At 39.4% G+C, this 16,159-nt stretch overlaps 1 protein-coding gene across 1 annotated transcript in view; it reads right to left on the reverse strand.

Moving 5' to 3' along the window:
• The window catches only part of ERO1B (endoplasmic reticulum oxidoreductase 1 beta), a 28,952-nt gene extending 13,710 nt beyond the window's left edge, over window positions 1–15,242 (reverse strand). Inside the window, exons 1-6 of the mRNA XM_058020054.1 lie at window positions 15,108–15,242; window positions 10,587–10,706; window positions 7,484–7,567; window positions 7,026–7,067; window positions 2,845–2,927; window positions 932–1,005 (exon numbers count right to left, since the gene is read on the reverse strand). Coding sequence (XP_057876037.1) covers window positions 932–1,005; window positions 2,845–2,927; window positions 7,026–7,067; window positions 7,484–7,567; window positions 10,587–10,706; window positions 15,108–15,206 — 502 coding nt within the window. The 5' untranslated portion in view covers window positions 15,207–15,242. The remainder of the gene's footprint in view (window positions 1–931; window positions 1,006–2,844; window positions 2,928–7,025; window positions 7,068–7,483; window positions 7,568–10,586; window positions 10,707–15,107) is intronic.
• Window positions 15,243–16,159: the final 917 nt, after the last annotated feature.

Genomic DNA, 16,159 nt, shown 5'->3' on the forward strand with positions numbered 1-16,159 from the left:
TTCACAGCTCAGTATTACTAAAACATGCATGTAGACAACTTGAAGAGAGTAGAGACAAGAGCAGATAATTCCACACAACAGTTCAGATCTACAGTAATGCTCATCAGCTGTTACAGAAACAGCTCATATAGAAAGTGTTCAGATCAGACACAGCAGAAGTACTGAAAGAGAAGTCCACTGCTCAGTCCACTGCAGCTGCTGCTCTCTCAGATGACACCAAACACAAGCCTAAAGGTAGATGAAAACATCTAATATTATGCCCTAAATATTCCTTGCATAGGAAGCTTTCTAAGGTATTTATTAAAAAGGACTTCAGTAGTCAATCCTGAAGATGGCAATTCCCACACTTACCTGAAAAACACTCCTCTGAACTTTGATTGTTACAAGCAAATAAAAAGACTCACAGACGTGAAGGAGAGGAAAGACAAAATCTAGTATCCTAATGTTTTAACAATAAGAAAGTTCTTTCAAATGAGGATGCAGAAATCATTTGGAAATAGCAAGGCTGGAAGAGGAACAAACTCAATCCAAGCATAGTAAAATAGCAACAAAACAATATAGTAGTAAGAAACAACCAGCTGCAAGCCATTTGTCTTATATTTGTGCTAGATGCAATTTTTTTGTGAGAAGCTTTTTAAAAAAGTGTTAGCCCTCTCCCATTTACCATCTTTTTTATTTACATAAATATCTCCTGTTCAATGTACTAAAAGGAGGTAACAGTAAATGTGCACAGTGTAGGTTACCAAACACTCCTTGTAAAATTGCAAAAATTTGCACTTTGTGTGTATGATATGATGCTATCACCTTTCTGTCACTTGGAACAAAATTAATACTTTGTAAAAATGGCTATTTGTACAGAAAATATGATCTTTTGCATTTTTTATGAGACAGCAAATAAAACAAACACTATGAAAAAGCTTCAACATTTTACCATCAAGTTCACAAAAATGATCCTGTGAATCGTCGTATCTTGCCCAGTCAATGAAAGCCTCCTTACTTTGGTTACTGAGGGGAAAAAAAAAAATTGATCTTAAATTTTTAATAAACAATGTCAATAAGAGCTTCTGAAAGAAATATAACCTACATATAGCTTGGAAGTGGATTCTGAGTCATTATATCTGAAACTTGAGAATATATGGAGCTATTCCTTGTTAACTGCGATGAGATTCAAGCAGGCATCAACTGCAATACTTTCAAAAGTCAATTTGATGTTGAGACAAAGATTTCACCATTATTTGAACAAACTGCAGTGACTTCTCTTCTTCAGTAAGAGCTTGGCAAAATATGTTCATAGTACATTTTAACACATTTCAAAGTACTACTTCAGCAGCTGTCACTTTGAGGGTGGGGGAGGAAGGAATCACCCTATTTTCATAACCTGTACTTTCAATGAAAGCTACAATTGTTAGTGCCTTACTTTTTACTGGGAAACTAGATGTCCAAATGCCTCTTCTAAGCTAAAGTACTCTATGAATATGATTTGTCCTAAGCCATTTTAATAATAATGGCATTCCACTCACTCTAGCATTTTCAAAGGTACGCTGTACTAGAGAGATAAATAGTTTGAAGCTCCCACACTATGAAACAAAAACAATGCCAAAACCTTCCTTCTGTGACTGTGCAGCACAGAACTGCTCATGCCACACTACTGACAGCAAAATGTAAGCAAAGTTAAGATTGGGAACTCTGCTCCGGGGTGCGGGGAAGTGCCTTGAAATAACAAAAACAACCTATTCTGTTTGATCAAATTAGCACCAGCTCAACGCTACAAACAGAGCCAATTCTACGAGATAAACTTCTAACCTTCTGCCAAATCACAATAGGAGACATACTTGGCATTAGGTGAGGAAACTCTCTGCTAATTACCAAGAGACAAGATTTGATAACCACAAGAAATACAACTTATAAAGGAAACCAACTCAAAACCAAGAGGATAATGCAATGCTAGATAGAGAACATGGAGGTTTTCCTGCAAAGCACAAACTTGTCCTCCACTTGCAGGATCCATTACCTGCTCTCTTCCAACTTTAATTATCTATCCTACTTCCCTAAAGGCATTTTCTCTAGCTCTCCATTTACAGTGTCACATTCTTTTGCCTTACAGAAATGGAACAGAATTAATAATTTCTTACTTCCCCTAAAACACCACACACCTGGCAGAAACTGTGATTTTTTCATGGCACAAGAAAGAGTTTCAAAATCTTTATCAGGTAGAACTGCTGAAATTTGTGGGCAAAGACATCATATCCCTCCATTAACAGTGAAAATTTGATTTTTCTATTTCTGCTTTTCAAAAGTGAGGAATCCAGTAGAGTGCTATGTTTTCTAGATGCTGTTCCACAGACTTCTGTGCCTAGGGGTAGCACCATCCTGAAGAATTCCTCCCATCCAACCTTGACAGTGCCATGCAATAAGCAAGATCACAGAATTGATCCAAGTTAAAAATAACTTTACCAACAACAAAAGTAGCTCAACTCCCTGATCTGGTTCACTGAATGATCACAAATAGGCACATCAGTGCAACAGTGGGACAAAGCAGGACCAAACCCCTTAATCCAACACAGTTGCTGAGAAAAAAGAATAGAGAAAAGGTGGTTTTATTTGCAAGTTTCTTCTGACTCTTGATGCTGTAAGATATTTCTTTTAAGTAATATCAAAGCATACTTTAAACAACAAAAAAAAGTCTAGTTATCATTTAATACCTTTACCTTCAGATGTTCTTGCATCATTTCCCATTTACTTTCTAATGGGAAGAATGAAGAACAAAAACCACCACACCAGACAGAGAAAAAAAAATGTTCCTTTCTTACTATTTTTGTAGTATTGATGTAAATCACAGCATACCTTAAGGTACTGTTAACCGCTCCCAGCTTGTTAGCTTGCTCACAGTCTTCCAATTCTTTGGAATTATTTGCTGCTTTTGAATACTGTAAAAAAAGTCATATTTAATACGCAAATGAATTACTGAAATCCTCAAGAACAGGTGTTGTGAAAGGTCTTTCCAAGTTTAGCAGTGAGATCCCTAGTATTAGGGAAAATCCTCTAATTCTAGAAGCAGTTATGGTTCTGGAACATTTCTTACTTTGATTTTTTTTCACTTAAATTCATTTGGCTGATTTCACTCTGAATTTAACTGCTACAGGGAATTCAGCTAAAGATGTCAAAATTTTGTTTTGCCTTTTGATTAAATTGAGTTCTTTTGTTATGAAACCCCCTACATGGAGTGTTTCAGATACTTATTTACCATCTTTTTTTTGCAAGTATAATCATATGCCAAGTTTCATTTCATTTTAGTAGGCATATTTATTACTTTTGGCCATTTTCCCTTCATGTTTCCTTTAATCCAATTCATCAGCCCACTTCAGATGTGGATGGGTCTGGAAGACAAGCTTTTTCAGCTGAACTCAAATTTTGCTTATTTTAAAGACAAAATGGAAATGTATATGCTGAACTTTGATTCTGAAGAAGTTTTTAAAAAGTAATCCACTGAAATACTTACTTTTGGAACACGTCTAAGGAAAACATTTGCAGAATTAAAGATTATATTCCACTATTCTATAATAATATGGTTATGTAAGCAGGGAATTTACATCTGCCAGCACAAAGCTCAGAAAGTTCTTCTACATTTAGGAACATAAAAGGTAGTAACAATGCTATCTTAAAAGATAAACTCAATTTCCTCCTTTTGGGGGTTTTTGGATTGGTGGGGGGGGGGGGGTATGTGTATTTTTTCCAGACTAAACCTTAGGTCAATTATTAAAACAAATAAATTATAAATTCTAAAAGAAAGACTAATTTTTTTCTGTGGACAGCTTTGTGGTCAAGACGCCAGAGGCAAAGTACCACCATAATATGTATCACTAAAAAAAAAAAGAAACTTTATTAAAATTGTTCAGATGAGTAAGCAGAATTATTTGCTATTTAAAAATGCATTTGCCTGGACCAACACAAGGAAAAACAGCAGAAGACCTAAGACACAAAGGAGACTAGAAAAAACAAATAATTTAAATCTTGTTAGGGGCCTTGCCCATATATGCTTACTCCAGAAGAATTTCTCACTCAATCACTCAATTTTCTTGTATTTGGCAGGCATTCTTCAGCATTGTATGGATTTTAAAAGGAAAAATGGGAACAAGGAATGGCCTTAACCTAGACTGAAACATATACAGCTGATGAAATAACATACGGAGATGCTGAAGCAAACATTCTGCATGTCTAGAGTTGCAAACCAATCCCTACCCTGAAGTGAAAAAAGGTTACTGCCAAGATTAGAATCCTAAATTAAAAGTTTCTAACAAAATAAACATTCAGGTCTCAAAACATGTTTCCAGGCTTTCCTATTCGCCAGTGTTTAACAGCAACAGTTGCTGGATCAGTGCTCCGTGACCCCTGACAAGATCAGGACAAAATATCTGTTCTTGCCAACCAGGATCTCCTAAGGCCAGTTACTGGAAAAAAACAACAGAAAAGAAGGGCAGGAAGTAAATTACGAAGTTGAATGTTGTAACCTGGAGTTACTGTATCCTGTCCTTTGCTTTAAAGATTTATACAGCTTTAATGTCTAGCCACAAAATATGCATTCACCACTCAAATGCAACAGAACTATAGAAAAGGAAATTACTGTGTGCCTCTACAGCACTATTTCAAAAGGCTTATGGTGGTGTCAAGAATTAAAAAGACATCATCTATTGCCAACTGCACTCCTGTGGGGAAGCTTTACAAGTGTAACCTTGGTCTTTGCAGCTAGATGAGCATTCAAAAGAACTGTTGTCTTCATTGCTCAGCAAACAAAAAAAAATCCCCCACAAAAACCCAAATAAAGCTAGAAGTGTACAAGCTCCTTTACACTAGGAGAGAAAGGCAATGGAAAACTGGACAGAAGCCACAGAAAACCTCTCCACAGGATTCTACTGTGAGTGTATCTATTCAAGAGATCATAAGTGTCATTATTAAAAAGATGCCTTTGGTTATTTTCAGCTTTCCAAGACCAATACTATCAGGATGAAAGACAGAAACTGGACATGCATGTGTTCTCAGGGAAAAAAACCCACCCTTTTTTAAAATCCAGTACTTTACATATAAGCCATACGGTGTAAGATTTCCCCAAATGGGAAATTAGCACAGGCTAATAGCACAGTACTTGCACAGTCCTTGAAACAAAACATTCATACTAAAATGAATTTGGTATTTCCTTAAAAGGGATATTAAATGAGATTGTAAATTTTTGATTGGCTCTACGAAAGATCACTTAACTGCACCATAAGTAAGAAAATGGTGTAGGTAAGATTCATGTCCATTCTGATGGCAAATTTCATCCAGAAAAGCAGCACATTTTAATGTCTTCTACTGCAGATTAAAGGTACAGAATTGCCTAACTTTCAGTACTGTAGCTGGTTTCAACAACCTGCAAGGCAACTCAAAGGAAACCACTGTAGCGAACATACAGCAAATGACAGCTTCCCAAAGAATCTATCCAACCTTGTTTATTGTGGTGAAAGCAAAAGGCATCCATTTTTTCACTTCCTAAATCAAATTTGGTATGCTCATGTGAAGTATCCAAAGAACAGCATATTCTTTGGTTACTATTTAACACCTTATTTATGGCTCTCAAGATTAATCAATCAGGAAGCTCAAATTCAGAAAGAACCCTTTCTGAAACCGTTTTTAAAGTTTACAGTCCCTCTCTTTAGGAGGCATTATGGCATTCCTGGAGTCATTTTCTCTACAACCATGCTTGGAAGATAAAAGAGTCAATGAAAAAGAGAACTGGAAACACATTATTCAGCTAAAACACAAGATCTGCTGCCCAGAGATAGTGTCAGCTTTTCAGAAAAACAACTGCTGCTTGTGCTGGAATGGCAAACAACTGACATTTAGGCCATGTCAGTGAGAAAGATTTTTCTTCACTGATTACCAGGAACCTTTAAATGAAGAAGCAGTCTTTACTTCAAAGTGAGTTAACAATGTACGTGTAAAAGAAACAAGATTTCTTCCTCTTGAGCTAAAGCTTGGACAGATTTGCCTGCCCTTTTCCAGACAGCAGCACACAAGTCATCAATTCTCAATGAAGTATTCATCTCAGCTATCTCTGATAACCTTTCCTGGCATGAGATCTAAACCCAATGCCAACACTCCTGTTCATAAGTCCTTAATGATCTGGTGAACTACACCCAGCCTGCCCTGTGAGGTAGAAAGCACTGGGGACAATGGAGATATGATAGTTAATCAAGAGGTAAGTGCTTACAATACAGTCAAGGCACTCAATGGGAAGATCTCTCATTTGGGCACCATTAACCCATTAACTGCTAAAATCCTCATTCTTGGGCACCCTGTTTCAGATGTGTGGGATTTGTGGGTAGTCCTTCTGCCCTGACCTCTTACCCTATGCATATATAGCCTCTTAACTTTTTAGCTTTGTTAAGATCACTTGGTGATCTAGAAAGGATGGCTTAGAGAGATGCAAGCAAAGGCCAACAGCACAGACTGACTGCTCCAGTTTGCACTGGCCACTTTTGCCTAAACTGTCTTTAGACTAATGACCAAATCATCTCTGGACTAATGACCTCTTAAAAATAAGGCATAGCAGAACTCCATGCAATCATTTGGGTTCTTTTAATATTAGATGTTGTGATTACTTATGATTGTTAAAAAAGATTGCGCTGCTACTGCCTCTGTGCATCTTAGCCTGTAGCTTTTTAAAAGGTGACCTGTACTAAGAAATGAAGTAACAATTCTGCATCAGGCATTCTGTGGCCATGCACTGCTGTCCCTTGCCATTCATCGATTCAGTCTGCAGCAGCTCTCCAGCAATGACAGGCTCAAAATGACACAACAGTACCAGCTATGACAGAATCACTACTATACATAAAGGCAGAAAGGTTAAGCCACATACAGGAAATGATCACTTAACTACTTCATCAGTGTGAGAACACTGAAGGTTTATACTAAAAAGTCACATAGCTGTTCTAAATTTAAGATTAAAAAAAAAAAATCAGAAAGAACTTAAAAAATTAAGGAGTACTTACTTTATTAGAGCTCCCAGCCTTAATTCCGACAGGTATTTTGCTCTAGAAACAAAAAATAAATCACAGCTTTTACATTGCTCATAGAAATACTTGATTAAAATCTACAAATTAGGTATCATTCCCATAGAGGTCAAAGCAAACTTGTTTTTTGAAAAATTAACTTGCTCCTTTACCTTATCAACATGCTATATGCAAAACAGTGCTAGAGGTTAGAAGAGATTTACTCTTGAAGCTCTCCACTTTCTCCATAAAATGACTAAGACCTTAAAATATTTTGGCTGTATTTATACTTTGGAATAGAAAATAAATTGGTCACTTTTACTTAAATTTAGGTTCCCACTAAAAAGTATTGCTAGTTGTGCCTGTATCATTAGCTAGTACTACAGTACTAGCCACTGCAAATTAGCAAATTTTTAGCCAAAATCCCTTTTTCTATTATATTATTATTCAATCCATACCTCAGGACAAGGCTCTACATGACAATCTTTGATAGAACAATGGCCATCATCAGCCCAAAATGGGCATGGTCTCTTCAGGTTGACCTAAACATATAAAACCAGAAGTTTACAATCCACACTGACATAAGGCAACTGTAGAAAAAAGCTCTCAGTATCAGGAAATCCTTTAAATTCTTTTAATTAGTCTCTCTAACTACATAAGATGAAGCTTTGTGCAGTAAAACTGTTAATGACAATGGTCTCCAGTGAATGAACACAAACACATAATATATTAAACCATAAATTAAATCTCTCACTATTAAATTGAAATTTACTAATTTAAATAAGTGAAAGTGAAATTTACTAATTTAAATAAGATTTTGGATTTCAAAATCAAACTAAAAACAGATTATTATTTTTAAATGTTAAAGATATTCCTCAGTCAAAAAACCCTCGACAAGACATTTAGCAGATGGTACAACTTCTTAGGAGTGATGACAAATATCTTCTCATTACAGCTCAAACCTTGCAAGCTCAGATACAATAAAAGCAGAGATTTTAGGTTGCCTCCCCCCATTTCCTCTACTGAACACACAAACACCATTCCTAGAAAAAAATAACGCAAAATTATTTTTTGTACTTGTTCACTCATATCTTTTCAAATAAAGCAAGAAATAGTTTTACATTCTACATCACCTTCACAGTAAGGCCCATCATATAAAACTTTCACCTCCCACCAATTTCTATCAAAAAAGATCAGCTAAAATAGTTAAATTACAGCCTTCTTCAAAGCAAAATCTCACAATAAAAAAATGCTTACACACTGAGGAAGATATAAATAACTAGGCAGTCACTGTTTTTGCACAGAGGAATGCTATAAATAAAATAAAAAATAATCTGCTGCCTAAACTGCAGATTAATTCAGAAAGAACACATGGGAATGAAGATGTACTAGTCCAAGAATGACTGAAGAGCACTGAAAACCACTACACACAAAAACTGAGGTTGTATAGCACTTGTACTTTTATCAAACCAATCGTGTACTGTCTACATAGAACATCCAATCATCTTCAGAGTATGAGGTATTAGGTTTCATTGTTATCACTCACAGTATTATTCAGTCCTTTCACAAATTAAAAGGCATTCTTGATCATGAGGCTTCCACAGTTGATGTGTTTTGATGTATAAAATTAGAGACACAAATGTTTATTTCTTTCATTGGGAAGTGTTCTACTATTTAGAAACCACCTAGCACAATTTCTGCAAGACTTCAACAAGTTTTTTCTGGCCTTTAAATAAAAACTACCTCATCCATTCAGTATTAAGGTTTGAGTTATTCTATACCACCACACATCATTGCCAGGGGCAGGGAAAACTACTTTCTTCCAGGGAGAAGGGGTTCTTTCTAGTGGAGAAAATGTGGCAGAAGGAGTCGTCTGATATTGTCTATTGCTTTCACAATCACTTCTTTTTTTATGCCCTCTGTCATTAGTACTGTTGCTATTACTGATCATTTTCTTATCTCACTGCTGTTTCAAGAAAACTCTTCTTATCTCAACCCATGATCTTTACCTTTTGTACCTCCAATTCTCACCTCCATCATGGAGAGCGAGTGGTGCGTGGTTTGGTGGGGAGTACCATTCCTAAACCACACCTACCTTCACAATTTCCACATCCATTTATGTGCTTAAAAGCACTTCCATCATTCTGCACAGGGAGATCAAATGAGCCGTTGCTTATTGAAACAGGAAAGGGTGAAGAATGTTCTGACTGACTTACTCTGTTTGTTCAACACAAATTCTTCCCTGCCACCACTGAAGTACTAAGTGAAGTGTGGTGCTGGGTGGGCTGCACACAGGCCCTTGGAACTGCTCATCTGTTACAAAGATCAGTATAAAAGATGAGGCAGGACTGCAACACAGCTTTAGAGTATGATCTGCAGAACTGCTGTTGAAATGAACATTAGCTCTAAATCTGCAAGATGAAGTTACTGTGTTATGAAGTCTCATATACCTGTTGCTCCTCATCTTTGTTTTCTATCTTTCTGTTACCTCAGGAGAATCTCATTACCACTACTATGTGATATATTAGTACTGAAGTTGCACATATCCTGCTTCTCCTGAAAAGTGAATTTAGAACTATATCATGTAGCAGGAGATTCAAGGTGCAGTTGAATGCACATTACACTGCTTGCTCAAGGTAGAAAAGTTAGAGTCTAGTGCTTTCTTCTCCTTCTGCTCACTCATAACCCCATCTTGCCTGAGTTTAATATTACTCTGACTTCAGATCGGCTAGGTGACTTCTTACATCCTGAGGAGAAAAAACCCCAAAACCAACGAAAAAACCCAACAAAATCAACAAAACCTTACCAACAAAACCCCCTACCAAATGACAAATGGAAATACCCTAACTAAATATCTACCAGGTTAAAGATATGCATTCTTCTGAGAGGTAAAAGTAGCAAAGGGGCAGGATGCTGCCCTAGAGGAGTGTGAGCTCCCTTTTCCAGGGGCAGGCAGCCACCTGATTAGCTCAGTCAAAATGCAACTTCACTTTCAGGTTAAGCCTTTCTGAAAACAGACATATCAGGCTTCAAATCTTCATTTGCACATCAGATAGTAACACAGACAAAAAATGCTTCAAGTAATAAAAAGTGATATTACATACTACTTGAAAAAGGAACAGTTTTACCTATTTTTTCAAAAGAATAACAAACACTAAAATCAGAAATAAGACAGTAACTTATCAGCAAAGTAATTCGTGCCAATATTTCCATTTCAAATTACACACATTTCTTAGAAGATAAGCACTTCGTGCTGTCATAAAATTAGTAAAATATGATCCTTTTCCAGTGCCTTTTGCAAAGACACTATCTTTAAAATTGCTACTTATCAATTGAATGAAAGCAGTCATAATTTACTGTCACTGACTCCAGGATGAACATAGCAAACAAGACTTATTACCAACATAACTGTCAGGGACTAAAAAGCTGCTTCAACCAAATTAAAAAGTTGTGGGCTTCTAATAGGCAGCTTAACACTGGCAAGTTGATTTGATATGCAATCCTTCCTATATTTTCTGCATTTTATTTAAATTATTCAGAAAAATACCATTTTAAGTGTACCTTGTAATATCTGAAGTAATCACGTTCTTGCAGTTTCTGTATTTTGGGAAAGATCTTGAATGTATTGAAGTCATCGATGCTTTCTATGTCACATAAACAATCATCTAGGACTCCTGTGAGCTATTGAAAAAATACATTAACATTTATTTTAATATAGAAATAGAATATTAACTGCAGAAAAATCTTTTAAAGAGAAAAAGATGGTAATTGAAAGAAATACTAGTGAAATGCAGTTCCATAGCAAATATTTCTCATCACAAAAAGTGATGAGAGACATCACAAAATGTGATGAGAAACTCTGTAACACATCTCATAAAGAAAAACTGTAGCACTTTGAGCTTAAGCCCACTTCCAAATGCACTGCTAAATCAATGTTAGCAAGATTAATTTCACCCCTGAAATTTGTTGACATTTGCAGCATATAGAACTTTTTGAAGAATGAGCAACAAGAATTTCCAAATTACAAATACATGGTATATTAGCAAAGTTCCATATCAACTGTTCTCCTACCAAATGCTCACAAGTCAAATTGCCTAAAAAAAAAAAACAACAATCACACACTGTCATCTTATTTTCATATTTCTTCTCAAAGTGTGAAAACACTCCATCTAGTTTCCTTAGAGGCATGGGGAAAAGGAGCGTAAGTTCTTCTGCGCCCAAGAAGTTTGCAATTTCACAAATAAATTCAACAAATAAATAAAGAAAAACCAGGCACAGGGATCTATATTTCAATGCTGTGAATCTATCATGAAACTGAGTATGACTTTTCCAGGCCTCATCCCTCTTCTTGTGCCAGGACAGCAAGCTGTACTGCCCCTGCACTAGGTTAGGAGCCCCTCTAGGAAAAGCAGCACACAGTGCAAGTGCAGAAGTTCTACTGCCAGCACAGAAAGGGAAGGCAGGACTGTGCATGTAGCAGAGAGGGCAGATCCAACTAACACCACAGAGTAGGCTATGGAAACACTCTCACTGAGACCCTGGTGGTGTTTTATTGAAAGGTGGAAATACTGAAAGTGTGATTCTATGCAGAGTTATATAATAAATTTCAATAAATCTAAAATAACTCTCTTAGGCATAGCTTTTTAAACTACTACAGACATGTCTGAAGGCTTCAGACATGTTTAAAAGGGAATGGAACCAAACACTGGTGCTTACTGCTTCTGTTCTTCATTGACACCCATTATGGCCTAGAAATTATTTAAAATAGAAATGTCTTATACCTTGCATGGGATGAGAAGAACTTCTAACTATTGAAATGTTGTGTGCAAAAGGAGACAAAATATATTTTATGCTTTTTTTTTCTTCCACAGATTTCACACAGATGAGATTATGAAATCATCTAATCTGTTTTATGCATGATAAATCACTCCTGTACTTTACAGAACAGATACCCTTATATAACCAAGCTTGATGTAAAAGAGCCACTAGAAAACAAATTGTAGGCTTATGCTCCTTTATAAAGCATAAAGGAGGCCTGGAAAATGGATTTCCCCCAACTCTCTGTGAGAATAAAGAAGTGAGGATATGGCAATAAAGCACTTAAGTGGAAAATTCACCTTATGTAGATCCTACTTTTCCTGAGGCACTAAATAGGCTGTCACAATTCTGTAGAGCAGATATGGCAATGAAGTAAAGCTAATTTAAGGAAAGATACTTTAAACAATTTTTTTTTCCTGCTGTTATGCTTGCCTTGTTAATCAAACCTGGGCAAACAACTGTCAAAGAGCCCATGTGTAATTACAGTTTTTTCACAGTCCACACAACTGCCAACTTCAAAGTCAGAAGAAAAAGCTTGTTATTAATGATGCTTACAGAGAGAAAACCCCCACGCACTTTAGTCTATAATAATTTCATTTAAAACTTGAAATTTTCTTATTGATCACACACAGGCAAAATCTGTAAAGGCGCAGCCCTTACAGGTAACACTATACCACAAAGCAAACAGTCTAACATTTCATTATAATATAGAAAGGCAAAGAGATAACTCTGAACATTTTACTCAAATATTACTCAACTGTATAAAGAGGATAATACACGCAAGTTTTTTTGGACTGAGAAGATAAAGAGTAGGAAACTATTTTGATGACCAGCCTGTAAGACTATCCACTGCTTACAAAAATAATTTTACCATCTATGCAAAATGGAAAATGCTCTTCCAGGGGAAAAAAGTCCCAGGTAAATGCAATAGTTACATTCAGTGTCTAATCTTCATGGAAGAATAAAAAGCTGCAGCCATCTTATTTAACTAAGACCTCAATTCTAAGAACAACTTTGAAAATGCAGTATAGTTTACCTAGATCAATGAAGCTTCAGAAATGAATCCTCAAAAACTACAACTGATCTAGGAAATTATGAAGAGAAAAATTAATTCAGAGTACTAGAGCAAGCAAACTAACTTTTCCATTTTTTTTCCTCACAAGTTTTTCAGAACTGGAACAGTTAGCTCCCTGTATACATAGAATAGCAAAATCAATGTTTCCTTGGAAAGTATGCTCTAAAATTAAACTAAGCTGTATCTGTACCAAACCACAAATTATAAAATACTTTAACAGCATGCATGAAACACTAATACTGCACAGCAGCGGAGTCAGTTCACAGCACAGTGATGCAACAGCAACACTGGCTTCAAGTACACCAGTCAGAGGTTTTTTTAATTAGTCTAAGTGCAGGCTTCAGTGCTCTGACTCACAGTGCAACACTCCAAGAACATGCAGAAAATAGTTTCATTTTTGTGAGCATCTGGATCTTCCAATTAATTTATTTTTTCAAATTGGAGATACCAAAATAAGAACAGTGTACTACACAGTTAAAACTACGTATTGCAAGACCTACTTTGTTATTCACACCATTGGTACTTTGCCTTTTTTTTAATTGAACTACACTAGTTAACTTAGTCTACAAATATAAAGTCAAACTGTACTCTAAGTTAACACACTTTTACTACAATGGACAACGATCATAGTTTCTTTCATTTGTTAATTTCTTTGAGCTCTAAATAAACTCTAAAACCACTAGCCTACTATCATCTGTGTTCAAGAAATCATCTGAAATGGTGCAGCTGCTGTTTTTTCTACCTTTCCAATATGCTTATCAAAGTACTTCCAGGTGTTGTCAAATCTAGTTTAGTTTTTGAACAGGTATCAGACCTATACTGGAGAAGTGAAACTTTTAACTTATCTTCTCCAAGATAAATCAACCTTTCAGAAGACAAGGTCAACGTCCAACCTGCATCAACTTCTCCTTATAAAATCTAGAAAGAAAAACACAGTCAGCACTTTAATATTAAGGGGAAAAAGCTGGATAAATGCATAAAATAATAAGCAATCTATTCATATAAACAACCTTATTAGTGTTATCAGGCTGTTGTACTTTAATTGCTTCGACACTTACAAGACCACCTGGGACACCTTGTTTTGTTCCTCAGACATTTCCCTTTGCCATGGCTGCAGAATGAGAGAACAGCCTCAGGTAACATGACTCCAAGAACTATTGGTTAGCTTGTCGTTCCCTGCACAATTCTGAACTCAATATGCTAACAATTTTATGAAACAGTAACAACCAATTTCTCTGCCAAGCATCACAAAAAACCCCATGCCACTTTGTTAAGTGCTTCTTTAAGAACTCCATTTCAATTAGCTTTTAGTTATGCTAAAATAGTTACTAAAATAATGTAAATCAGAGAAAACCTCAACTTCCAACAAAAAAAGCTGCAATAAAAACTCTCTATGCTACTGTCATCACCACCTTTGGTGGCCACTTACAGTACAGCATATTATGCAACACGGAAATTTAGAAAATATAAGAGAAATAATAATCCAGAGGACAAGCTTTGCTCCATGTGGACGGTGTATTCCTCAATAAACTCTCTCCAACATCTTTGGCCCAGCTGAAAGCCTCTCCTGCTTGACACCAGCGATCATATCAGTCACAGTGTGGATGAACAGCGAGCTCCTAACTACAGACACACGTCCTCCTACAGCTGGGAAGGCAGCTTACAGAAGGAAGCACTGCGTGTTCTCATCCTTGCCGGTAATGTGGGCAAACAGACGCGACCTAAGCACAAGCCAAGCCCGGGCATTGGCATCACCATTGGAACATATGGCTTCTCACAGACTTCATCAGGGCACCGAACTTTCTGCCTGAAGCCACGGGCATGATCCAGTCCGGAGCTCCCCGACGTATCCCACGGACTGGTGCTACCTCTGGTTCCCAGGCCAACCAACTTCTCCCGGCGACACCGGCCCCGGGCTGGATCCCGGCAAGTGTCAGCCGCAGGGTGTGGAAGGGGAAGGACGTGGGCTGCACACTCCATTAAGACATTCCCCGACTTCTCCGCGGGGAGCCGACCCATGACACGGCCCAGAGCTGCCCTCTCCCCTATGACTCCATGAAGTGACCTCGCCTCCCGCCTCTGCCCTGCTGCCGCTCCGGGAGGGCTCCGCAGCCGGCGGGCATCCCTGCCCGGCCACGCTCCCAGCCGTGCCACCCCGCCGCACCGTCCCGCCAGCCGCCGGTTCCCACCTGGGCCTCCGCTGTCAGCACGCAGCCGAGCACCGCCAGCAGCCGCGCCGCCGGCCGTGCCCTCGCCGCCGCGTTCCGCCCGCCACTGCCGCCGCTCATGCTGCTGCCGCCGCTGCCGCGACTGACGGAGGAGGAGGCAGCCCTCGCCCCGCCGCCGCCGGCACAGGAAGGAGAGGGACGCGCCGCGGGTCGGCGGCGGCAGCGTCTCCTCCCGGCGCGGCCGCTCCTGCGGGCGGCGGGACCCGTCGGGCGGGGGCGCCGCGCTCACCGCGACCTGTCCGCGGCACCGCCGCGCGCGCCCGGGATCCTCTCGCGAAGCCGCGGCACCGCCGCCGCCGCCGCCACCACCCCGCTCCAGCGCCCGCCGCTCCCGGGCCGCCAGCGCGCGGCACGCCGGGAGATGTAGTTCCCCTGGCCGTCCCGGGGCCGGGCCGGGGCGGGGCGGGGCAGCGGCGCCCAATCGGAGAGGACCACGCGCGCCTCCAAAACAAGTGGCGGCGGCGCGCGAGGGGTCGGCTGGGCGCGTGCGCGCGGCGGCGGGAGGGCCGCGTGAGGAGGGGCGCGCGAGGGGCGGCGGCGGAGCGGGGCTGTGGGACCCGTGCGAGCTGTGCGGCCCGGCCGGACCCGCATGAACCAGCCGGGCCCAGTAGGTCCCAGCCTGAACTCAGCCCAGGTCACTATACGGCTGTCCGGCCCAGTATAACCCAGTCCAGGCCAGTATCAACCAGTTTAGCTCAGTATCACGGAATCCCCTGAGTTGGAAGGGATCCACAAGGATCATCAAGTCCAGCTCCCAGCGCTGCACAGCACCATTCCCAAGAGTAGCACCACGTGCCCAAGAGTGTTGTCCAAGCACTTCTGGGACTCTGTCAGGCTTGGTGCTGTCACCACTTCCCTGGGGAGCCTGTTCCAGTGCCCAAACACCCTCTGGGTGAGGAATCTCTTCCTGACATCCAACCTAAACCTCCCCTGACTCAGCCTCAGGCCATTTCCTTGAGTCCTTTCGCTGGTCATGAGAGTGAAGAGAGCAATATTTGTCCCTCTGATTCCCT

Source organism: Melospiza georgiana, chromosome 3 (assembly GCF_028018845.1).
Source record: "Melospiza georgiana isolate bMelGeo1 chromosome 3, bMelGeo1.pri, whole genome shotgun sequence".
Lineage (NCBI taxonomy): Eukaryota > Metazoa > Chordata > Aves > Passeriformes > Passerellidae > Melospiza > Melospiza georgiana.